General features: G+C 41.6%; 1 protein-coding gene across 1 annotated transcript in view; it reads right to left on the bottom strand.

Annotated features, from left to right (window-relative positions):
• Positions 1–25,079, bottom strand: part of adam12b (ADAM metallopeptidase domain 12b) — a 73,655-nt gene that overhangs the window by 23,464 nt on the left and 25,112 nt on the right. The window contains exons 4-11 of the mRNA XM_071532698.1: positions 13,724–13,802; positions 11,216–11,292; positions 10,146–10,335; positions 9,111–9,176; positions 8,200–8,271; positions 7,520–7,689; positions 7,312–7,396; positions 4,004–4,152 (exon numbers count right to left, since the gene is read on the bottom strand). Coding sequence (XP_071388799.1) covers positions 4,004–4,152; positions 7,312–7,396; positions 7,520–7,689; positions 8,200–8,271; positions 9,111–9,176; positions 10,146–10,335; positions 11,216–11,292; positions 13,724–13,802 — 888 coding nt within the window. The remainder of the gene's footprint in view (positions 1–4,003; positions 4,153–7,311; positions 7,397–7,519; positions 7,690–8,199; positions 8,272–9,110; positions 9,177–10,145; positions 10,336–11,215; positions 11,293–13,723; positions 13,803–25,079) is intronic.

Genomic DNA, 25,079 nt, shown 5'->3' with positions numbered 1-25,079 from the left:
CACCTCACCACAGCAGATAATCACAGGCTGTACTTTTTCACTTTACTTGCACTCTGTCACTTAGACTATCTAAAAACAAGAGTCATAAACGCCCTCATGTTGCTCTTAAAAAGAATCCACCTCTGGGCCTGAAGTCCAGCCAAAGCTCCCTGTTGTGACTCACCCTTCTGCCCAATTACACGAGATACAGCCCTCCAACAGCAGCTATCTACCCACAGCAAGGGCCTTTAAGCTTTCTCCGCACGTTCACCAAATGATGCAACTCTTAGCTCAACTTCTAAAAGTTCCCCACTTCAAAATACCCATGTCAAGTCTGTACGTCTCACTTGTCCCTCAAAGCTTCACTCGTTGTCATGACTCATGACATGAATCTCTTGTGGCCAATCTTCATAGCTCATACAGCTGTCATAGACCTCGATCTGTGTGAACTCTAACTCTAATAATTCTCTCCTGTTTGTGTCTCTCTGTCTCTCACTCGTATCTCTGTTTGTGTGTCTCTTTCTGCTTTACCACTGAGGGAGATAAAAGACAAATAAAACCACTGGTTCCTCATGCTGTCTATCCAGGCATAAAGCACCTCTCTGTGGATCTCTCTCTGTGTGCCCTGGCCCTGATTGCAGCTGGCAGCGTCACTGATAATCACGTCATTTAGATGCAGCCTGTCCTCCCCTCCATTAGCAAGTCTAAGTTGAGAGTATCCCAGACACACTGTTAAACAAGCTACACAGCCTTGCAAGGTTATGTTTCACATTCTAAAGGTAGCTGGACTGAGGGGAAAGGAGGTTGCTAATATTTAAAAAAGAAACCAAATCTGTGATGGGGAAAATGAGTTCTAGATTGGTTTCTGAAATTACTGGTTTTGTTAACAGGCAACTGTGAATTCAGGCTGATATTTCAGGAAATTCAATTTGGGAGATAACCATTTAAGTCAAGCTTGAACTTGAGTAAATTCATAAATTTCATCTCCAAGCTGGCTCAGAAACTCTGGGAAAATGTTCCCCACAACAAACTTGCTCCATGGTCCATAGTCTGCAATGTCTCTTGTTAAAAGTTGACAGCCATCAAACTTCAAAACAAATTAAGTCCATAAAAGGGCACTATCATGATTTGAAACATTTCTCCCAATTCTCATTTAATTCACATTTATCATTATACAGCATGTGCTTCCAACCACACATTCTGATTGGACGAGAGGCATTCCATGAGCACTTATAACCGCAAGATACAAACTTATACCTTATAACTCAAACAGTATCCCTCCAACTTGTTTAATTTAAACTATGAATAGCATGAAGCAAGCAACACTGTTCACTGCTTAGCAATAGGCATGAAAATTCAAAGCTTGAAACTTTGTTTAATGTTTGGTTCTTCTGTAAAAACGCTGTAAATTTTGTGTAACTGCAATGATTAACTAAAGGTTGTGCTATATCGTGGTTATTGGCATCAGTGTGTTGCAGCCATAGGAATGAGCACACCAGTGTCAATAACCACGCCCTCTCGTATGTTATTGCTTAATCATATTGCATATCATTACATCATATATTCTCAATATGTGTGCGGTTTGCATGTTGAGGAGGTTGGTGCATGCGCTTGTTCAGTGATGGCTCAGTGGCACAAGTGCACTGAGGACGATGTACGATATACAGGCTCTCATACTGCTGAAAGTAGGTTACTGTCTCTGGCTGTGATTGAGACCATGACCTCCAGTATCTTCAAAGACGTAGCATTATTCATCCTGACATTATCAGAATTGAAAACAAAACAAAACAAAAATCCAAGATTTGCCTTATCGAACAAACTTGACACAAATAGAGGAGTGGGCTTGAGAATGAAAGATTGCACATTGATGTCCTCAAACCAGATGGGAGAATTACCACTTAACCGCAAACTGCTCCCTTTGAGGTCATCAGTGGCCAAAAGCAAAAGCCTGGTCATACTGATTACTTTTCTCTCAGGTATGAATGTGTCTGACTTAATGATCATGTAGCAGAATGTAGCTGAAAAAGAGCAACTGCCCTCAGTCAAGCTATTTTGTGTAAAAAACAAAAATGTAATAATATTGTGACTCATTTGACCCATTTATATCAGACATGCAGTGGAGTCATTTTTCTAAATTCTCTCCATGACATCATGAGATATCTTTGGTTGATGATTAGCTAAAGCGAAGTCATTAAGTCAGAACATTGACTGCATATTTCAAAAGCACACTGCATAAATCCAAAGGTGCTCAGTGTGCATGCAATCGTTTCATGCCAAAGCGGAGACTTTTTTTCTGAAATAAATGTTGCATGAATATAACAGGATGAGCTCACTGCTGCCAGTGCACGCACGCACGCACGCACACACACACATACTGACTGGCCTTCTATACTCTGGTTTTTTTTAGTAAAAGGTCAGTTGAGTTTTTCAGGGACAATTCTGACAGGAAAGCTAGCTTTATTCTTGTGTATTTTTTTGTTCCAACAGATTTGGTGGCATTTTGGAAGGATGCCCTCACAAGCCACCCGTGGTTTCCTTCCACTGTGTCTTTGTTGCTTTATGAGCACATAATTGAGAATAGCTTTTATCTGCTTTTAATGGCATCGTTCAAATGACAGCAGCAAGAGCTAGGGCCAATAAAAACACACACCCAGCTATGAGCCGGAGGGACTCTTCAGCACACTGTAATGAGTCTGTTATCATCTTCTTTCCGGTCAGACGCTCAGTTTCTCAGATCTTAGCCCATGATCCTTAATGCAATGGAATAGGAGGCAGTACAATTTGAACTCATATGACACTGTACCAACCCCATTTAGATAAACAGCAAATGAAACCACTGTATTTCCCCATTTCCACATACTGTCCCAACAGCAAAAGCAGACTACACTGCCCGTCTGTCTATCCACCTGATAAAAAGTTTCCTCTTTTATTTAGCCTTGATTTCAGCCTTTCTCTCTTCCCCTCCCTGTTTCTCCTCTTCAGAGCGCTGTGGAATCCATCCTGAGCACATTCGTCTGTGGCTTGCGGGACTCACCATCAGATAAACCAAATTGGCATCAGACCAAGGGTGAAATCTGGTATTACGCTCTGGGTACGCCTTATCTGCCTGCTGTTTACTAAGGAACAGTCACAGGGTCCATCACTTGCAGCAGCCCTGTTATCACAGGGACCCAGGCAACATGGGCAGAATGCAAGAGCAGCTGCTCTGTCTCAGGCCAGTGTGTGTGTGTGTAGGTGTGTGCGTGTGCGTGTGTGTGAGCCCTCACTCAGTCCCCCCCCTCAGCGAGACCAACAACCACACATAAACAATGGGCCACCTTATAAACGTGACAGTGATCAACCTTGTGCAATCGGTGAGGCTTGATTAATCTTTCTGAATGGTCAGTAAAAACAAGGTGTAACAGGAGTTGCTATTTTATTCCAGGGAAGTTGAGGTGGAAAAGGCTTCAATCACACATCCATAAGAAACCAGGCCGTTTGGGGAATTATTAAATGGCTCTAAACCAATGTGCCCGAAACAGAGAGGGACCGTCTAAAGCAGGCATTTTCCACTGTCCCCTTTGTCCTTGTGCTCTGCTGAAAACATCATTCCAAAGTCTGTCTGAGCTGGAGATTTTAAAGTCTGAAGCCCCAAAATGACATGGATGAATGACATTGATGCCTCTGGCAAAACTGGAATCATTTCTGACATTTTAGTGGAATAGACCACATAAATCCAAGTGAAAACGAGGAAAAAACAAACATCCAACCAGTCTAAAACTACTATGCATATATGAAACACAGATGAAGCACTAAAGAATCATGAACAACAAAATTATTAGAGTCATGGTGTGCTGTAGCAGCCATTTAAATTGGTGAAGATGCATTTTGCATGTCTCAAGAAATACAAATAAAACCAGTTCAGCCAGTCCAGCAATATACTGATTTGTGTCATAATCTACCGCACTTTTAATGATAAAGCTTGGCCGCTATTATCTCTTCATTAATGCCGTTCTGTATGGAATAGAGACCATTAGCATCTCACCCTGTGGAGGGGGTCATGATGCAGCCTCCCCGATCTACAGTCATCCTGCAGCCACAACCTCGCTCTGGTGTGTCATGGTTCATGCCAAAATTGTGTCCAAGCTCATGGGCCAAAGTCACCGCTGCACCCAGTGGGTTGTCCGAGTGATCCTACGATGGGAAAAAAACAATAGCACACATTACATTATGCACTGCAATCTTAAGACTGAAAGAATATCTAAAAACAGAACATAATATGTCCAGTATGTGCAATCCTGAATTACTGACTGTGTGCGAAGTGTAAATCAAGCCTCTGCCTCAACTTTAAAAGTGAGTTCAAGCTGATGGTAACAAGCCTTCGGTATAAAGCCAGCCACACTGAAGTGCAGCATCACTCACGAAAAAAGCAACAAAGAAGAAAGAAAAAAGAAAGTTCAGAAAGGACAATTTCCGTAAAAGTTCCAAAACACTTCCAGTAACTGTCCGATCCGTCCCCCTCATCCTCATCCTATTACTCATTCTGCTCACGGAGACCTGAATTCATCTGGCACTCCTTGAACCCGGCAGTCCCAATCATACCCGCTGCCAGTGGAGACAGCTACTGCGGGGAAGCTCCATAAACCCAGCGTTATATGACTTGCTACTGCATTGATAAGCGAGACGACTGCCCTTCACAAGGCAGAAGGAGACACAGAGCGATGAGAGGGAGGTGGAAGTTTAAGTTTCACAGAGTTTTATAGAGAGTGGGGAAGCCAGCACAAAGCCAGCATGAGTTACTGAGGCGCCTCCACTGGGAGAAGGGACGGACACACACACGCACACACGCATGCACACACACACACACACACACACACACGCATGCACACACACACACACACACACACACACACACACACACCTTCTAAATACAGGTTCACAGAAAAATAAAGGTGTGAGCTGGAACTGAAAATGGTTCTTTGGAGTGATGCCATAGAAGAACCACAAAGAAACTTTCAGACCAAGGTTCTTTAAAGAACCGTTTCTGCACTCCTTTGCTTAGACACCTGCATTATGTTTTTGTTTATCTGCCCTTGTACAGCCTCATCTGCAATTGCACAATATATGCTATGGAGGGGTTTCGTTATTTTCCACATTTATGCCATCACCCGCCATCCAATAAAAGAACCATATATGGTTCTTTGGGATATTCTCTGGGATATTAAAAGGTTCTTGAAAGGTTTTTGTGGAACCAGAAATGGTTGTATGGCATCACTCTGAAGAACCATTTTCGGTTCCAGTTCCCCACCTTTATTTTTCTGTGTGTAGATGCAGTATATTTCCTTATACTGAAACACCTAAATACATTACTATGGCAGATAAATGCTGCAGTATTGCTGGCAGTGTGGTGGACAAGGTAGGCGTCTAAATAAAGACAGAATCCATAATAATGCAGACCATACACAACAGAGTGATACAGTATTTAGAATCTGGCAAAGGTTGAGCCCACCCACATGTATCTTACTGCAGTCTTAGAGGGCTCTCCGCCATGTACATGAGAAAATCACATGCTCCTTGCGTTGAAGGGAGGGTCGCATGTCAGCGTCGATGTAAAGCAGAGCTATTTTCTGCACTGATTACAGAGCAGCATCGTGGGACCAGCACCCTGCCTTTTTACGGGAAGGATGGGAAACTTGTCTCTGCTTCTGTCATGTTTATGACTGCTGTGTATGTGTGTGTGTTTGTGTAATTCATAGCTGAGTGCTTCCTCACAAAGGGTGTAATATCAGAATCAGCAGAGGCAGATCGGGTTTCCGCAGCATCTTGAAAGCCGCAGTCATAACTTCTAAGCAGCCATAAGCTCTCTGTGATGGTGAGAATCCGATAGTGTTGGTTGAGACCAAGAAAAGCTTTTATGGTCTTTCTGATATCATTTCCAGCCTTGTGGGAGAATATCTCATCTCCCAAGCAAGAATACTGTACATCACTGTGTATTTTGTTTGCTTTCACAGCTTAACCCCAGCCATCAACGTATATATACAACCCATGTGAGTTTAGTCAAAAAAAAAACACTGCCAATGTACAAACTGTGAAATTGAAAGTACATGTGGACCAAATAAAGGAGTTGAGGTTGATTATAACACATGACAGTGTATGGTATGAGAAATGGTTCATCTCATTTGGCGGCCCTATAACTCGATACATGGCCCTTTAATCTCGATCCAAACCATCTGCCATCTGTAAGTAATGGGGAAGATAAACATCTGGGAATACCCTGCTACAGCCATGGCCGGCAGAAAACATATATATTAATGGGAAAATACAGAACTTGGCTGGGGTTTTATTGTATTGGACTGATAACCACCTGGCAATTTGGCACAAGTGATACAGTAGGCACCGAAACCCAACAGCAGCTAATTTACTATGTGCAATAACTTGGTGTACTGGAGGCGTTGTGCAGTTGTGTGTAAAAAATACATTTTGATTCAAATGTGTGCTGTGTAAGAGCTGGCATAAACAATTTATCACATCTCATAAAAATGTAAATGTTGAATTGTTTAAACTCTATGCCCTTTGATTTACCTCCATACCCCACCCATCCTTTCAGAGATGTCAGGAGAGAGGATGAGTGAATGAGTGCAAGCCTTCAAATGACCTTACAAGGGCATGTGCATGTGTGTGTGTGTGTGTGTGTGTATATCTGCACACCTGATTGATTGGACACACCTGATTGAATGTGCTGTGTTTTTCATTATCTTAAAGCATTTTGATGTAAAGGCTTACGCTTAAATGATTCAAATTTGTTTCTTAGACAAATATAAATAGTGATGTTGATGCCTATGTATGAATTTCTTTCCAAAGCCTTTGCATTTCCATCAAGGCAAATGGCGGCTACTTTAAAGAATCTAAAATATAAGAAAGTTATTATTTGCTTAACACTTTTTTGGTCACTGCATAATTCCATTTGTGTTATTTCCTAATTTTGATGTCTTTACTATTATTCTAAAATGTAGAAAATCAATAAAGAAAAATGTGGTGTGTCCAAACTTTTGACTGGTAGTGCATATTTTGACATATTCCTTTGTGCATGTGGGTTTTTGTAGTAAAGGTGAGGGCATGAATGTTCTGGGAGTGGCAGCATGAATATCCTTGTGTTTAAAAGCATCACTTCCTTCCAGATCTCTCGTAAAAAGGCCCACGCACCAAACAACGAACACCTTTTTCTGCGTAAACCATGTGTGGATTGTGTTAGCCCACCGACTCTGAACAATGCCCACACTGATACAATCAGGCTGCACAGAGGGAGAGGAAGGTGGGGGCAGGGTGGGAGCAGGGACGAGGTTCTCTACTCACCATGACAATGCCCCCAGACTGCTCCACTGTGCACATACTCATAATGGGCGCCATGCCAATGGTGGTGCCCTGGAAGTAAACCCCGCTGGAAAGGACAGCAGATAAAATATGTTAAAGGAGAAAAGTACTAGGATTTATGCTTCTGTTTTTGTGCATTTGTTGATGAATTTCTCTTTATTCCTTTGCTGAGCTGCAGTGTGACTTCCACCTTATAAGCTGAGCGTTGTCGTGCGGTTTCTGGGGCAGCAGTTTGACTTTCCTCCAGTCTAGGAACTCGTGCAGGGTGGTGAAGGGATCCTGGGTGATGGGACATTTATCAGAGTCGCTCCACACCTCCAGGCCCACCAGGGCCACACGGATGTTCAGGGCCCTGTAGAACTGAAGGGGAAACCAGACACACATGTAGACAGGCAGATAGAATTAGTTTGAACACAACGGCCTGGAGCTTTACAGGCTTAGATTACACGAACGGTCAAAACACCTTCAGGAACCAAATGGGTATGTGAGATACCATCATAAACTTGACATCACATTTACGTATAGCCGCCCTGAATCCTTTACAATAACACAGGCATTGACAATCCATGTATCCAATTATACGACTCCTGTGTGTGTCAGTAAGAACGTTTCTTGTCATGGTGTTCACATGCTTAAAGCATGTGCTTGGCATGTCTCCATCCATGTTTCCTCAGTATAATCCATCTCCCTACTGTACCTGCTAGCTATACATCCACAGCTCTGGAGCAGGTTTTGGACAGACCAAAAGCAGCTGTTGGAGTCGGACATTAATATATCACACAGTCACCCCATTAATCTCTGCTGCCAGCCATATTTCTATTTTAAAAAGGTGATTTATCCCTCCTGTGCAAAGGGGAGAAGAGGTTTTACCTTGTCTACATAATTGGCTATCTCTGCCAGTCTCTGCTTCACCCTCTCCACATCCTTCCCCTGTTTCTGGAACTAGAAACAAAATACTGTGTTACCGATGGCACAAATTAGAATATTCACACACACAAATAAACAGTTTTGTGGCTTAAAGCTAAAATACGTAAGCAAAATAAATAAGCAAAGTAAGTGCAACACCTAAAATACCACAAACACCTCCAAGGTCAGTATTTTGTATGAATGAGACACACTTAAAATATTCTCAACGAACACATTTCGCTGTGTGTTAGGCAGGTTGTCAAGCTGTGGCCATCTGGATCTAGGGAGATCTCCTAGTGTTAGAGAGACGAATGGCACGGCCACAGGGAGTAGGTATATTGGCAGATATAATAGCCCGCAAAGCTTTGGATCCAAATCCTAGGGGAGACAGACCTTCTATTTCCATCCTACTGTGTATCCACCTGCGTTGGTGCTGGAAGTTTCTAGCTGCACTCTCAAGCCAACCGTGAAAAAAAAACTGATTTCCTTTTACTTTTAAAAAAAATTTTCCTCCTTTCTTCCAGTTCAGGTCATCGGCATTAGCAGAGGGCCGCCAGGAGGAAATCCCAGAATGAGCGGCTCGGTGCTTACAGGAGACCTCTTCTGTATCCACACGGCTTTTTCCTGTTTCCTGTCTGCTCCGCTGGGGAATCGTTCAGCACTTCCCGTCAAAACGGGGCCGCTGCCACCAGACCACACCGCTTGTTGCACACTGACCTAATTCTGCAGCTCCGGTGGGACCTGCTCCACTGTTGTTACAGCTTGCCCTGTTTTATTTTTCTCCTTATTCCATGAAGGCTTGTTGGCTTTTCATTGCGTTGTCTCTGCTGGGTAAACATAGTATTTGTGAATGGAAGCAAGGCAGATGCATTTACCTCTCTGTTGTCTGCGACGATGATCAGCTCGACATATTTGGTAGTCTTCTGAGCGTGCCTTTTATGCTGTGGTGAAAACAGAGATACTGCATGAAAGAAAAGTTTGGGGAGTTACAGAAACAAGCAGAGAGAAGGGAGCAAGTTGGCATGGAGACAAGAGAGAAGAAGGACAAAAGAAGCTAGTTTCAAGAAGTAGAACATTCAACCAGTCCGTCCTCTTAAAGATCCAACTGTATTTTAAAGCACTCATAAACAACACAGTCATACACTTGATTTAACACAGATTCCTGCGGGCCTGTATTGAAAATTTCACGATGAACCCTTACGAGCCTGTTATACGAGCCGTTTAAAGTGAAAGCCGCTACTGCACCACCTGAACTTTCATCTCATTTTGCTGTGCACCTCACATAGCTTAGGAAAGCAAAAGGACATCACATAAAAACATCTTACTCATGTATCTAGTCACACAGGCATTTTCACTGGCCTTTCTGCCCCAATGTCTCATCCACGTATGGCAGAACTGATACTCTTATAAAATCTTAAAGCCCAGACTCCGCTCAGGGGTCGTTAGATAGGTTGGTAAGTTTTCTTTTCCCGACTCAAATGGAATACAGGATTTTTTAATACTTGGGAGTCTGCTAGGGCCAGATGGACACCCCACCTGCTCCATGCAAATCATTAGCCAAAGCTTCTGCATGGGCCCTCGAAGTTGGGCTCTGAACACAGATAAAACGGGTGTCATGCCCAAGGCAAGACCCTCAGGGAACTTAGTCAAACTGGACTCAACACATGCCCATTTGCTGATCTTTGGTCAAATGCCCGTTTATCTTTGATCAAATGCTCTTGGATGTCAGTCTTCTTACCCGACCCAACAGCAATCTGTGAAATACTACAGTAATGCTACAATTTTAGGATGCCATTACTATAGCTTTGAATTGTGATATCTCACTATAGCTTTGGATTGTGATATCGAATTGCTATAATACAAGCTCTGAGATGAAACACAATATAAACACAATATAATGCTGAGCTCACCCTTGTGCTGAAAGATTGGAAGGGGCTTTTGATGTGGTTTCCAGGGGGAACAGAGGACATGTTGAAGCCGTGGCCACAGGATCCTGGGGTCAGGCTGAATTCCTCCACTCGGTAGATGAAGTGCGTACTGTTGTCATGGTCAGACACTGGCTCGATGATGAATGTCTTGTTTTCAAGTGCGATGAAACCTCTGCAGAGATAGTAGCACAAGTCTGAAAACAACACTTCAAAGGGCTGCCAATCTCCCAGCAGAAAAGTGTTTCGCTGATACCTCGAATTCAGAATTTGATTGAATATGGCTCCTGCTAATGGAATGTGTGACAACTGAGGTAGGCCTTGTTTTCAATGAGTCCACTTACAGTATATTCCTGAAATAGACACTATCTTGGTACTGGGGCCAAGCCACACATAGCCTCTAAACTATCTGTCTTGGTAGGGTTGAAACTCCCTCATGGCTTCATGTACAAAAGTATTTTTGCATTACAAATGACTTAATTATAATTGTAAATCATCCCTCTTTATGTGGATTTTTTCATTAAAACAGTCAGATCTTAATATGCACTCCTATTCAGATCAAGATTTTTATCACAGATTCATAACAACATTAATGTTCTTCGTCATTAGCTTTTATTGCATTGTTAAAAGGTTGTCACGGCATACTAAACATTTTCTAGTTCCAATAATGGATCCATACTGTTGGGATAATTAAGCAGGAGATAACATTGTGCATCTACAGGCTTTTTGTTGATGCCCAAAACTCAGTCAGGCACTTCTTTCACTTGCGGGTGGTCATTAGCAACAGCAAGATGCCAATTACAGAGACGATGAGTGCAGATATTTACTGGATGCCTCTGTGGACAAAGACAATGAGGTGTGACGTATTCTGCTGCTCCTGCGGGTGAGTGGAGTCATGTACCGACTTACTGACAGCGCACTGAGGGGCGAAAGAACCATGGGCCATGCTGAATTACTTAAATAAATACAAACACACGAGTGGCAGATAGCTGTGGGTATTTAAGGGGCAGTTTTGAGATGCTGCTTGGATACAAAAACACTGACACGTTTCTTACCGAAGGCCTGAACAGGCACTGAGCGTGACATCAGAGTTTGGATGTCCCTGCACTTCCCCGTGGTAGTAGCAGTTATTCTAAAAGAGATCAATTATTCACATAAGAAAAGATGTAAGATAGACAAACAAATTACATTATATGGATATAAGACATTTTGAGTGCTTTCTGTACGATTCACCTGCTGCATACCTTGATTTAAAATTGATTAAGTGAAAAAAATAAAATAAAAAAATCAATCTGCTAGTCACATTTCCTGTAGCAGTAGCTCTTACCTGACATCAAAAGAGGACAAAACACACTGCGACTGTGCTGATGCTGTCTTAAGTTATGTGCAATTAAATTAGCATGCTCTGTAGAATAGTCTCTCCTTCTTTGCCTCTCCATACAAACAGGCTCTTTGAAATCAATGTAACCTAAACAGTTGGAGGCAGAAGCAGGGAAACTGACACGAATGGGAGGTGACAGCAATATGGTAATTGTTTTCCCCTCATTATTCCACCGGAGTGATCTAGTAGAGGAAGGGAGAGGAAAACAATGAAGGAAAAGAGGCCATCGAGGCAAGAAAAGAGGCCATTTAAGGCTACTTGAGACACAGTGAAACCTCAGTCTCGTCTGAGCGCAAGGAGAGCAGGGAAGTGTATGGTTAAGAGGGAAAACAGACCTCTATTTACTGTCTAGTAGCTCTCTTTCAAGTCTACATCCAATCCTCTAAAATCAACTGTCATTTGTCACTCTGCTGACCATTTCTCATTCCCAATATTGAACTGCAAGGGATCTTTGCAAGAAACAGTTCTCTCTCTCTCTCTAACCATTTTCATTTCACGAGTACAGTGTATGTTACTGAGCCAGTTGCTAATGGAATCGAGGTCCATTACATTAAATATTAAAACAGGGCAGCAACAAAGGCCCTATGTTTAGTCTATGTGTAGCCTAAATTAGTTTACCTTTCCGAAAAGAAAACATCAGCCAGCAAAACAGATTATGTCATCCTCAGTTGTCCTCAATGTGTCTGTGACTTTTAAAGCACTTAAATGGTTTCAAAGTGAAACATTTAGTCATAAGCTCATTTTTAGTAATTTTCCTGAAGCTGCACACAGCGTAATGCAGCTGGAATACATCTTAGTCAATTTATCATTCCTTTCTTTATGCTTCATGCTCAGGCAATAGCCAAGCCAGACTGAGAAACAATGGCAATGTTAATTTATAGATGTTGACTTGCGTGCTGGAGGAGCGGTTAGGGAAATCATTATGTTTTCACTGATTCTTTAGTTCTGTCAGATAATTCATGGAATGGTACAGTTTGTTTACAGTACATGTGTTTCCACAGAGCCTGATAAAAGAGTTCACTGACAGCAGGTATTGAAAGTCTCATTTGCAGGTGGGTGCTACACATCGGTGGTGGATGAGTTGAGTCCCCCCCCCCCCCCCCCTATGTGAAGCGCTTTGAGTACCTAGAAAAGCGTTATATAAATGTAATCAATTATTATTATTATTATTATTAGGCTTATCTGTATGACAATACAGTATGTCTATTTGACAGCAATGCTTGCAATATCTTCCCACTCAAAATTAAAGGTGAGAAAAAGAAGGTGGAAAATGCTGTTTGCAAAAGCTTCACAGAAATAGGGTTGTCAGTCAGTGCCAAATTACCAACCATTTCACCCCCAAGCTGTCAGCGACCTGTCAAGCTGTCCTCACCACTGTTCAATTAAACAATGATTTCAATGCATCTTACCTGTTAAAGGGGAAAAAAGACTCTTAACAGTGTTAAAAGGAGAAAAAAAATCTTAAATTACAAATCACAGGCTTCTGCAACACCACAGAAATGCTTTCACTCACCTACAAAGGCTGTTATAAAAACTAAGCCTACCTGGTGTCATGTGGTGAAACCTTCCATCTACCTTACTTGAAACGAGAGTGCCTTATCAGAGAATGAAGAATCAATTTTGCCTTGTTTTCTGTTGTGTGCCATATAAACAGACTTCAACAATGTAAGTGATTGGCCTTAATAAGCATTAGAAATTTCAAATGATCATGCATTTTCTCTGTTTTTAAAGAGTAACAAGCACTTTGCTTTATGCAGCTGGCCTATATAAAAAAAACACGTAGACGGGAATAGTTTAGCTGTTAAAAGGGGATTCTATAATAAAATCCTGATGGTCATATTGGCTGACAAACAGCCTGCATAAAACGTGGCTTATGAACAAGTAGGCCAGGCACAGATACCCTATTCAACATCAGCAAGAGGCTTTCAAATAAATACACAACCTCATTTTATGGTGATGATGATGAAAATATGTAAAAATATAATTTAAAAACATTTTCAATCTAAAGGGGTTTTATTCGTAATATAATGCTAAATATCGAACTTGTGTCATCTATAATAATGGACGGATCATGAACACAAGCATCAGTCCTGTGTGGGGTCAGTTTTTGCAGTGGGACTGTGGCGCACCGCTGCATGTCAACTCGACCATAAATGTCAAAAGCACTCGACTGCCACCATACCGTAAAGTTGTGAGCACCGGTGACTGCACTTCCATCCTCCAGGTAATGTGTCTCAGTGTAATGGCTCGCAAACAGGCCCCTAAAAACAGAACAGAGAGGGAAACAGACACATCAAACACCCAGGGATATTTTCAACTCTGTGAGAAAAAACTCAACCCTAAGGTTAGTTCAATTGTCTATTTATATATATATTTAGAGCTGCTTGTAAGGATTTGGGGTTAATGTGCTTGAAATACTTAACATTCTGAGGCTAGGAGAAACTTGATTTTCTGGGAATTTATTAGGTGATTTGGACGTGTCCTTGAATCCCCTGGCATTCAGCAATACTGAGTAGAATCCCTACTGAGGTAATTATTTTGTGTGTGTGTGTGTGTGTGTGTGTGTGCATCTGCGTGCATATTTTAAAGCATGTGTCTGTGTGTGTTTTCTTCCTCAGGCCATGAGCAGATGGACAAAGTGAGTCCCACCCCGAGTGTTGGCAAAGGAGCAGTAGGAACACCCATCTTTGCAGCTGCATAATCACACTGACATCAGGAAGGATGATCTCAGGATGTGTACGTGTGTTTGTGATTGTCTGTGTGTGTGTGTGTGTGTGTGTGTGTGTGTGTGTGTGTGTGTGAGAGAGAGAGAGAGAGAGAAAGAGAGCATGAGGAAAAGACAGAGGGAGCAAGTGAGAGAGAGAGAGAGAAAAGACACAGTGACAGGTATTTATGTAACTGTATATATGATATGATTTGAGATTGATGTCCAGAATACTAAAAATACAGTGTACACTGTGGAGTTTGCATAATGTTTCCCAAGGTGAATATGAAGACACACACACACACACACAAATAAATAACAAGCTTTACAAAAGTATTGAAAAGTATTGAAAATTATTGGCAAGAAAAAAAAAACACGTCCCATCCCTTTGACCTTTTTCTGAACAAATATGGCATTACAGTAATTCAATAAAGACAGACAGAAGAGGGGGACTTGAAAAATGGAATGCAGTGTATATCCAAGTCACAGCGGGAATCACTCATATCCCACAGTGCACTGCCATCCCACACAGCTTGCATGGACCAATAACCAGGATTAGATGGGAGTGGATCAAGCCAATAATGTTGAGCATTTTTTCATTCTTCAGGAGCGTTCAATATCTTATCTAGGCATTTAAATTTCTTTTTCTATGACCTGTTTCACAAAGGATCGAGCCTCCATGGCCCTCGCCTGACCACATTGTACTTCATTAAATACCTATTATCGCTTTAATGTGCCTTATCAAGCCATTAGCAACCGCTAACCCAAATCTGATAAGCCAGCAGCCAGTAATCACTCTAAAGAGCTCTGTATGTCCCATTAAAAACGTCCCTGCGTGGAGTATGCTTCACAGAAATGCTCATGTAAATTTTATCTGCTATACATACCTGCACTTTATATACTGTACTAGGGTATTTATTATATTGTGTTTACACAGTCATGTCTAATTGCACTAAATATATTCTAAATGTAGTTTTAATGTTGTGTATTGTATTGTCCTGCTGCACTGTGGTCCCAAAGGAACGCCATTTCATTCCTCTATGTACTGTGCACTGTATATGTTTGAATGACAATAAACCTGCTTGACTTGACTTGACAAAATAAACATTTTATTATATATGCAAGAGCATTGTTTATCAAACTACGGGCCGAGGATTGGTACCAGTCTTTTGAATATAGCTGAGAATTCCCTGGCCTCATATGTTGACCATATAGATATAGGTGACTTCCCGGCAACTAATTATCTTTAATACAACTGTTACTGTTACTTATTCTCTTAAGCAAGCAACAGCTTGCCGCAGCTTACCAGTCCCCCCGTTCAAACACAACGTTTGCATCGAAAAGATGGCAAATTCAGATTGCTACAGCAGATTGCAGTCCAGACAGGATTTGTGTCATGCGAATGGTAATTCCAAGCAAATGCTCCAGTGTTGGTTTTTAGGGGGCAGGTTGGGGAAAGCTGGCTTAGGGCAGAGTGGCCCCTGATGCCATGACTTACTATATTAAAGCTGCTGGTTTAACATGATGGAATCTGCCTGTAATCAACTCCTTGGCAAGAGTGCATGGTGTGTATTAGGCCATGGATGTTTACTGTGTGTCTGAATACAGCTTCCCCTGCCCTTCTTGGCACTCTACTATCTGTCATCTGTGTAAAATTGTTACCTTTTATCTCCATGGCGTGTGATAGACTACACATATTATTCATCTGAAACCTATGCATCTGAATCTGCCTTTTCACTGTCCCTGTGAAGAAAAAAATCCTATGGTGTCGGACTAACTGCACCCCTTTAAAAAAGCCCTTGGTCTTTCTCTATCTTGTGCTGATAAGATGGTGTTTTCAACAAAGATGCAAAGTTAAAATGACGTTTGCCATTTTCATTGAGACCGGACACAGATTACCATGCTCATTGTGCCTCAGATGGTCATAGATTTCCACTAAACCACAGCTCTCCCCTGGTAGAGAGGGAAAGGTGCTGTTTCTTTCTGAATACCAGAACACTTACATTTGATTACGCCTCCCTTCTTACTAACGACTACCCACCAGCATCCCCCATTTTGTCAAGGGGGACGTGCAGCCAATCAAATGCCATTTATATGGAGGATGACTGCAAAGTAGCTTTCATAGCCTTTGATCTCATCTCATAGGAATTGGCCTGACAATCACTGCAATTTTCAACTCAAACCCAGTGTGAATACTAAAAGTGCTGCTTTGACTTTTATTTGAGTTTGTTCTTATAGGAGACGGGTGGTAGAGGGACAACAGTTTATGGATGAGACAGTTTTGGCTTCACAGAGAGAAACTGGGTAGATATTTAGAGCTTTAGTTGCAAATGGAGAGTTTCTGATTGACATGTGCAGTATGAGCGAGTCTTGTTTGATACATATCTGTTTTTGCCCCATAAAGAAGATGATAGTCATTAGGACAGACAGATCAATAGCAGTTGTAGAATAAAAGTCTTTTCAAATGATCCTGTAAAAAGATACATTGTATGCCTAGGTGTTAAGTCCTTGCTACCTCATCGCTTGTGGAAACTCTATACCTGTCTGACTGAAAAACCTCTGTAAACTCACCACATTTCTCCCTTTCAAAGACTCAAGATTGTTTGTTACGCAAATGTTCTATAATAGCTTGAATCAATAACCATCGATTCCATGCTGCTGTGTGTGTGTGTGTGTTGCGATTCATTAAATACGGCCTAACATCTAATTAGTGATTCGCTAATAGTTGCCCAGGTTAATTGTGATAAACGAGGCGCTCTTTAATAGCACCTCTGGGAGACAGAAAATACTGTTATTTGTCTTTTTTTTTTTTTCAACAGCTTACATATTGATCTTCAGAATCAAGATATTTTCTATGAAAGGTGAACTTTTACTGTAGAGGCTAGTACAGTGAATTTTAACAATATAAAGAAGTGGAAGAGATTACATATGTTGTCTACAGATGTATTGATTCAACAGAGTATTGTTTGCTATTTAGAAATGGCTTGCAGGTAGAGGCATCAAGACACGCATCCACACAAATACACACACACAAACAGACACACATGCACACACTTATTGTGCTCTTGCAACTGCCTGCAGTAATCTTTGTGCTTCTCTCTCAACCTTTCAACCTCTGACCCCTATGTTTGTCCACGTTCCCTTCCTATCTCTTAACATGATTGGATTTCAGGCTTGTATCCTACAAAACAATCTATGCATGACTACCAGAGATATGCTGATAGTTACTTGCATGGACACAGCAGAAAAACACATTACACAGGAATGCACGAAATCCTTGAAAATTGGTAGATATGTCTTACTCTTGGTCGGAGTGGTTGTGGTAGATAGAATTGTTGTGGATTTTGAAGGGTTTTTATTTCAAAAGAACAAATCAACCTTACCAGACGCAGACGGATAACAAGAGCATAAGTAATGAAGCCGAAACAGGATGTGTAACACATTGTTTACATGAATCAGTGTTTTTAACATCATCTTTTTCTCCGGCAGCTAGAGAATACAATGTTCCATGTTAATTCAAAGAGCTGAGCCTCATTTGCATATATGTGACTCCACGCCCCATGTAATAATTCACCATTACACAAAGCCCCTTGAGCATGAAACCATTTGAGAGAAACGCAGCTCTTCTCCTTGCAGTCTCCCATGCTCCTTTTGAAGACCGTTAACTTTAGTGATTTCATTTAATCCGCTCTCCCCCACAAGCCCAGCCCCTGCCTTCCTATAGCTATTACCTATGGTATGCCTGGCCAACTTGAAAGAGAGAGAGAATACTACAGTAAGTGAGAGAGAGACAGCAAGAGAGAGGGAACGAAAAAGGTGTGGTTGACAACTCTAATTCTATTTCCACATACGGCTGCATTCCAAATTGATTTACATACAGCTCCGTGTCTCTTCGGCTTAGGCTTGGCTCTGGTGGGTGCACTGGAGTGTACAAAGCCAGAGAAAACCAGGCAGAGAAGGGGAGGGGGGGCGGGGGAAGCGAAATCCCCTGAGCTGAAGAATTAAAGAAGTGCGTTCCTTCACTCTCCTTCTCTGGATTAGTCATGGACACTAAGTGCTTCTCTTGCTCGGGACCACACGTAACTGTACTTTGTCATAATCAGTCATAATATGAAACTGTGTTCGTTCATTTATCTACAGATTAGAACTCTCTAGCTATGTTAACATTTGGCTAGAAGCATTTGCTATTTTAATTTTTTTTATTTCAACTGTGGTGTATTTTACCAGGTAGTGTCACTGAGATATAAAATCTCTTTTTCACGGGAGACTTGGCGAAGAAAGCAGATTCAGGATTAACATAATAGGTTGCACACAACAATGCATAAAAGCAAAATACAAAGTGACATAAAAGACAGAACAAAGTAAAATGTTCTATATAAGCGCTCTGGCAAGCAGCAGACCAATACCAAACCAGCAGGCTGATGGGCCAAGCCTAATTAAATATTCACTAACCAAAGCAAAGATAGCTCCTTAATGAGTCCAGCACAAGATCCTTCTTTGTAAGTTTGAAATCATCAAGCGAGAGCAGGTCTTTCAGTTTGAAATCACTTTGCGGCGAGTTCATGCGGGGAGCAGAGTACATGAAGGCACTTTTGCCAAATTTCTGTTCTGACCTTAGGGAATGGAAAGCAAATCCTGTGTGATGGTAAACAGTCATTTCTACCAGGTTTTTTAGAGATAAAAGACCCAGAACAGCCTTACAGATATAAATGTACCAATGACTAAGTCTATGAGTGGGCCGGGCCCGAACACACAAAGTACAATGATGAGGGAGAACTTTGTATGTTGCATCTTTATTGTTGACATTTAGTTCAGATCCAGATAAAACCTGCATAAGTGTACTGTTCAATCACCAAGAGGGTAGACTCCTTGAAACTAGCATAAAACTCTCCCTCTCTCTGTCTGTCTGTCTGTCTGTCTGTCTGTCTGTCTGTTTGTCTCTCTCTCTCTCTGTATCTCTGTCTGTCTGTCTGTCTGTCTGTCTGTCTGTTTGTCTCTCTCTCTCTCTGTATCTCTGTCTGTCTGTCTGTCTGTCTGTCTATCTGTCTCTCTCTCTATCTCTCTCTCTCTCTCTGTCTGTCTGTCTCTCTTTCTCTCTCTCTCTGTCTGTCTATCTGTCTCTCTCTCTGTCTGTCTGTCTGTCTGTCTGTCTCTCTCTCTCTCTCTCTCTGTCTGCCTGTCTGTCTGTCTGTCTGTCTATCTCTCGCTCTCTCTCTGTCTGTCTGTCTATCTGTCTCTCTCTCTCTCTCTCTGTCTGTCTGTCTCTCTCTCTCTGTATCTGTCTCTCTCTCTGTCTGTCTGTCTGTCTGTCTGTCTGTCTGTCTGTCTGTCTCTCTCTCTCTCTCTCTCTCTTTCTCTCTAGTAGTTAGTGAGCACGGCTTCAGTGCTGCTGGATCACAGACACCCCGGGCTTCGCAGCGCTGCGTGTCATGTCGTGCCCAAGGCCAGCGAAGGCTGAGTTACGGCTGGCAGTCATCACATCAGTAAAACAAACGCAGAGGAAGTAAACAAGGCTCTCTAGACTAGAAAGCAGAGGGCCAGCAGCATCAGTGATGAATCACAGGGTAGTGATATGGTGAGCGGAGCCTCTCTCTCTTTGTCTCCCTCTCTCTAAAATAACAAATACGTTGGGAGTTGGCTATCCAGCATTCATGAGAACACGCGAATGCCATTATGAATTTAACAGACACACGATAATATATTCAGACCTATTTGAGCTACATCGCTGACCATACGAGCTCCACCATGTCCGCTCGACTTGTTTTCCAATGATGCATATAAAAACGCAATGATACATAATGTAGGCTCCATGAAATACGATGTGTGCCGGTCGGCAGTAATATGAGGAAATTATTGTAAATGGGGGGGAGGTCATGTGGCAAACTGAATTTTAACGTTGGGGGGGATAGGAGGCTGCTGAGGGTCAATGAGTGGTCGGGAATACAAAACATCTATTTAAAAGGAGACGTTTTGATAAGGCTGATGTGATGCATGTACTCTGTTTTGTTCTGCTTTCCTGATCACTTTGCTGTACTTAAACAACACACTGTCTCACTGTTAGAGCCGCGCTGCTTGGAACCGGTCGGAACAGACGAAAAGTGAAATGTAGTATAAAAAAAAAAAAAAAAAAGGCCTTAAGATGTATTTATGTATCTGCAGCATGGGACTGTGCATCAATTGCGATACATTTTCCTAGTCTGTGAGAGCATCAAGAACTCACAGATCACTGGAGTCAATGCCTTTCCTCTGGAGATGCCTCCTCCCTCTGGCACATCTCCTTCACATCTCCAAAGGATTTTTTATGTTTCTTTTTTGCAAGGCGAGGGTAACCTTATCTTTTTTCTCCCAGATTATTTTTTTCTTTTTTACCAAAATTTACTTTTTACTAGAACTGCATAGCGTCTCTTATGCTATTTAACAAAAAAAATATATATATATACAGTATATTAAATAACAGAATTCAAGCAAGAATATTTGGCTGCAGGTGCAAGGCAAGGATTAAAATGCCATGGTGTCAAGCCACAAATGGGTTTATACAAAAAGAACACATCAATTTGGGTGTGAAACATTCTAATTTACACATGAGCTATATCACTGTTATTATTTCCCTTTCGGTTGTTAACTAAACCACAACCACCAAGACTAACAGCACTGAGAAGCTGTTAAAGAATGACCTGTTTCATTGCTGCTGGCCTACACGTCCGGAATATGTAACACCATAAAACGATTCCCACACTAAACATATTTTTCCTCGTTACTGCACAAAAAGCATGATGTCATACTCCCCTCGGACCCTTTAAAGGCAATGGTTGGTCAAACCAGAGGGAGGGAAAATGTGCTCATCTACAAGAGATCCATGTGCATGAACCCACGCCTGCCGTCCACTTCTCTCTGGTTATGGTCAGCAGATATAACAGAAGCCTAACCTGTCTATCTTCTGCAAAATTACCCTCTGGCATTAGCATCGTCTCCACATTTTACACCAATGATGCCGTCTCTTGCAATGCTCCAACCTTTCTCAGCTAAATAGGAGGATTAGACTATTGTGAATGTGCAATGTGTGGCTTTAGGAGTGTATGAATTCTTTATTACCCTAACAAAGAAGCGTAGAATATTTCTGGGAACTGGATGATGAAGGTACTAACTCAAGATGCCTGCAGGCAATATCAGCACCACTAACAAGCGCTGAACCGTAAACTCTTTTTATCATGAGCTGTCAGAAAAATATGCTCCTTCAAAGCATTAACTAATATTTTCTTAATCAATCTATTGTGTTCACTGATGCAAACACTTATAAGTTTGTGAAGATCTACATTTAATAACTTCTTTTCAATTTATGGAGCTGCGGCTGCAATTAAAACCTTGTAAAGAAGACATGAAAAAGTCTTTCACAGCTCCTACAAAGTTCTCCTTTGTAGTATCTGTAATGATGATCTTAGATCACTGATTAAATTTTAAACAAGTCATGTCAGCACAAGCTGTCTACTCCAAATTTTTTTCCTTAAGGGAAAATACTTGTGCGATTTCATTCTGCCATACCGCCATATAATATCATTCCTTGGCTGTTGCATAGCTTCAATGTGGCAAGACCCCTTTAACTGAACGATCATTTGCGGTTAATGTCATAGGTTGGCCGCTACAAGGAGTGATAGCAAGGAGGTGTTTCTTTTTCTAAATGAAATAAAAGTTTACAGCTATCAGTTGAATTACAAAACGTCCAGAGCCTCAGGACCAGTTATCAAAGTTATTGCCTGAAAAGAAAAAATAATTTCCTCTACAGCTCTCTATGGCTCTATGGCTGACACTGTTTCTGGAAGGGTCAAACTTGAACTATACATCTCACAAAAGGCTTTATGTGAACATCGGATTTGAAGTAGCGGAGAAGAGCTGGATATGAGAAAAAATATACCTGAATAGTCATCCTCTTTCCAAAAAATTTATCTTGCGATGGAATTGACATTAATCACTAGAAACAAAATACCGCATACATAAAATATTACAGTCAGCGACACCTTTGAATGACACCCATACACCCAGCAGTTGATTACTAGCATGTAACAGAATAGAAATGGCCCGTTAGCCTCCTCAGGATCACATCCTAATGCTCCTCTGTATGTTGAAGCCAATATATGGATACTGTGTGCATGCAGTAGCTTCATTAAAAGTTTGGTAAGAAAGAAGAATTTTAAACAACCCCTGGAAATAGTTTTTGTACAACTGCCCAGTACTGAGATGAACTATTTTTTTGCCTTTGCTGCTTCAATATTCACATCCATAACAAGCTACACACCGGAACTAATGAGTGACTAGGGATCTTCAAGGGAGGTGGCCTATTATTATTCATTGAAAAAGAGTAAACAAATGCATAAATGTTACTGTCAGAGGGTTCCTATCTGTCCAATTAATCTATGGTTGCTCCCCTGGGCAGCCTCATTGTTCAGCCATACTTCTTTTTGTCTTCAGGGGTAATATGCAATTAAGAGCTGAGCGGAAATAATATTAAAATGTATTTTTTTCTTAATTTTTTCCCCCTCCCTTTTATTCTGTCTTTCTCTCTCATTGCCCTCTTTCTCCCCCCCAAAAAATAAACGGTGCATATCAATGTGATTCAATCAGCGGCACCCCGACCCACAGCGTGTGTACAGTTGTTCTTTTTAAAATGCTCAAAGGAGTAGACAGACTTCGAACCTCAAGTGTGAGGAGCTTATAAAAGGCAGCACAGTGCCGCATAGCACGACCGCCTTAAAAGAACACACCCGCGCTCCCCCGACTGCACACACACACACACACACACACACACACACACACACACACACAGCCCAGACCATCCGCCATCCAGTCCCAGACCTCACAAAGCATTGTTTCCCTCCTCTTAAAAAATGTCTCACGTCATTAAGCCCGCTCTTTACACTTTTATGGATGCTGCGCTGAATCTCCAATAAGATAATAGCATTCAATCTGTCATTCTCCACACCATTACCTTGCCAACATGGCGGAGATGGAAACTTTCACTCGGCGCTGATGTATCATTTTAACATGAGGATCAGGGTGAGGGATCTGTCACTGGTGCTGATGCAGTGTAACGTGAGCCACACTGAGAGGGAGATGTCAATTATTGGACTGGCGGTGGGTGACAAAGCAACAACAAGTGCTTTTTGAGTTAATCAGTGCCTTGATTTTGGGTTGCAGCTTTAAGACACTTGATATTCCTCTGATAGCTATCACTATAGTGAACAGTTAGCAGAGTGTCAGAGTCAGAAATGCCTAACTGTATCTTTTCTCGTACCTCATACAGGAAACATAAAACCTGGTTGATGTGAGTCCATAAAGGAAATATAAAGAATGTCACTGAACTTCATGAGTTCTCATTCACAGGGTCAGTTGGTGCTACACAGATGGAAGAAGTGCAAATCACTGTATATCCTGAGGAACAACCTCATCTCAACACAATAAAAACAACTCTTTACCAGTCTAACCATTTATAACACAGCCCAAAATAATAATAACTTTTCCTGTAGATTTCCTCTTTGTGTGTCTATTCATTTATTTATGTCTAGTTATTTATTTATCTGCTTATCACTAGAACTGTTGCTTAAACAAATCTGCCAGCTATCTTATTTGCTTCCTTAGCAAAATTTCCCGCTGGCTTCTCTGTTTATACACATGGCCTGTGGAGTTAATTGTGCTGCTGTCCCCATGTTTTCAAGCTCAACACAGACCTGTACAATAGCAGCACAGCAGAAAATTCCCCTCTATCGTTGATGTGATGTCATGTACTTCCCCTGCCTTGTTTTCCTAGGCACATCTGGTTTATTATGAAGACACACTTCCTCTAGTGTGTGTGTGTATGTGTGTGTGTGCTCGTGTGTGTGTGTAGTATGTATATGTGTGTTTTCTCTATGCCAGTACTGTATGCGTGTATGTCTGTAAACTGATGTATGCATGGCATTGTTCACAGTGAAAGCTGTTTGGCATCTCTAGCTGAAACCCATGTGACCTGCCAGGGTTCTGAAAAGATTCTATGCATACATTATGCATGCATATGCACATAATGCTGATGTGTGTTTATCTGAACCATACTGTATGTGTTCACATGTATGTGGCGAGATTTTAGAGAATGGATGTGAATGGATGTACATCTGGGAATACATGGATAACACCAATCTCAAATGTTGCAGACCAGTGGCTTTAGCTCAGGACCGGCAGCATCAGCAGTAATCTCAGTAATCCCTTTAATCTGCAGCCTACATCACCTGTATGGGCTCAGTGATATTACTGGCATCATCCATATCAGATAGACATCAGTGAGTGAGTGTGAAACAGCTGCTGAGCTGCGCTGTATCAGGCAAAACAGTCTTTATTTCTCATGGGTCCACTAAAAATGACCTATTCTTTGTGCAATGCTGAGATATATAGGAGGTTGTGAATCACAGACAAAGCAATTTCTGTTTTTTCATGGCAGAGATTTCTCATTAAAGCTTTGAAACTGATGGAAAGGGGACCGGGAGGTTGGGAAACGTGTGAAACGTGATTATGATACAGTCGACCGTGGACCAAACTGTGTAACAGGATGCGCTTCGCCCAGGAAATTAAACCTCATGACAAATTGTACAGTAATGGTTGCATTGTGTCAAAGACAAATGCATAAGAGTGCATTATAATGTACAGTTCACACATGCATTTTATTATCTTGAGAAATCTATGTATAAAAAAGTAATGTAATCACTCATGCACACTCTCCAGGATGTTTTTCTTGCTGATGTAGATAAACGATGTCCCAGATAAATACGGGCATTATGCACCATTAACATCTGTAGCCCCAGTCCCCCATATA

The sequence above is a fragment of the Centroberyx affinis genome, unplaced genomic scaffold, assembly GCF_046629955.1.
Source record: "Centroberyx affinis isolate AG114_WGS23_722 - 3 ecotype Tasmania unplaced genomic scaffold, CSIRO-AGI_Caff_v1 ptg002234l_1, whole genome shotgun sequence".
Taxonomy (NCBI): Eukaryota; Metazoa; Chordata; class Actinopteri; order Beryciformes; family Berycidae; genus Centroberyx; species Centroberyx affinis.
This window is presented reverse-complemented; position numbering and strand designations above follow the sequence as displayed.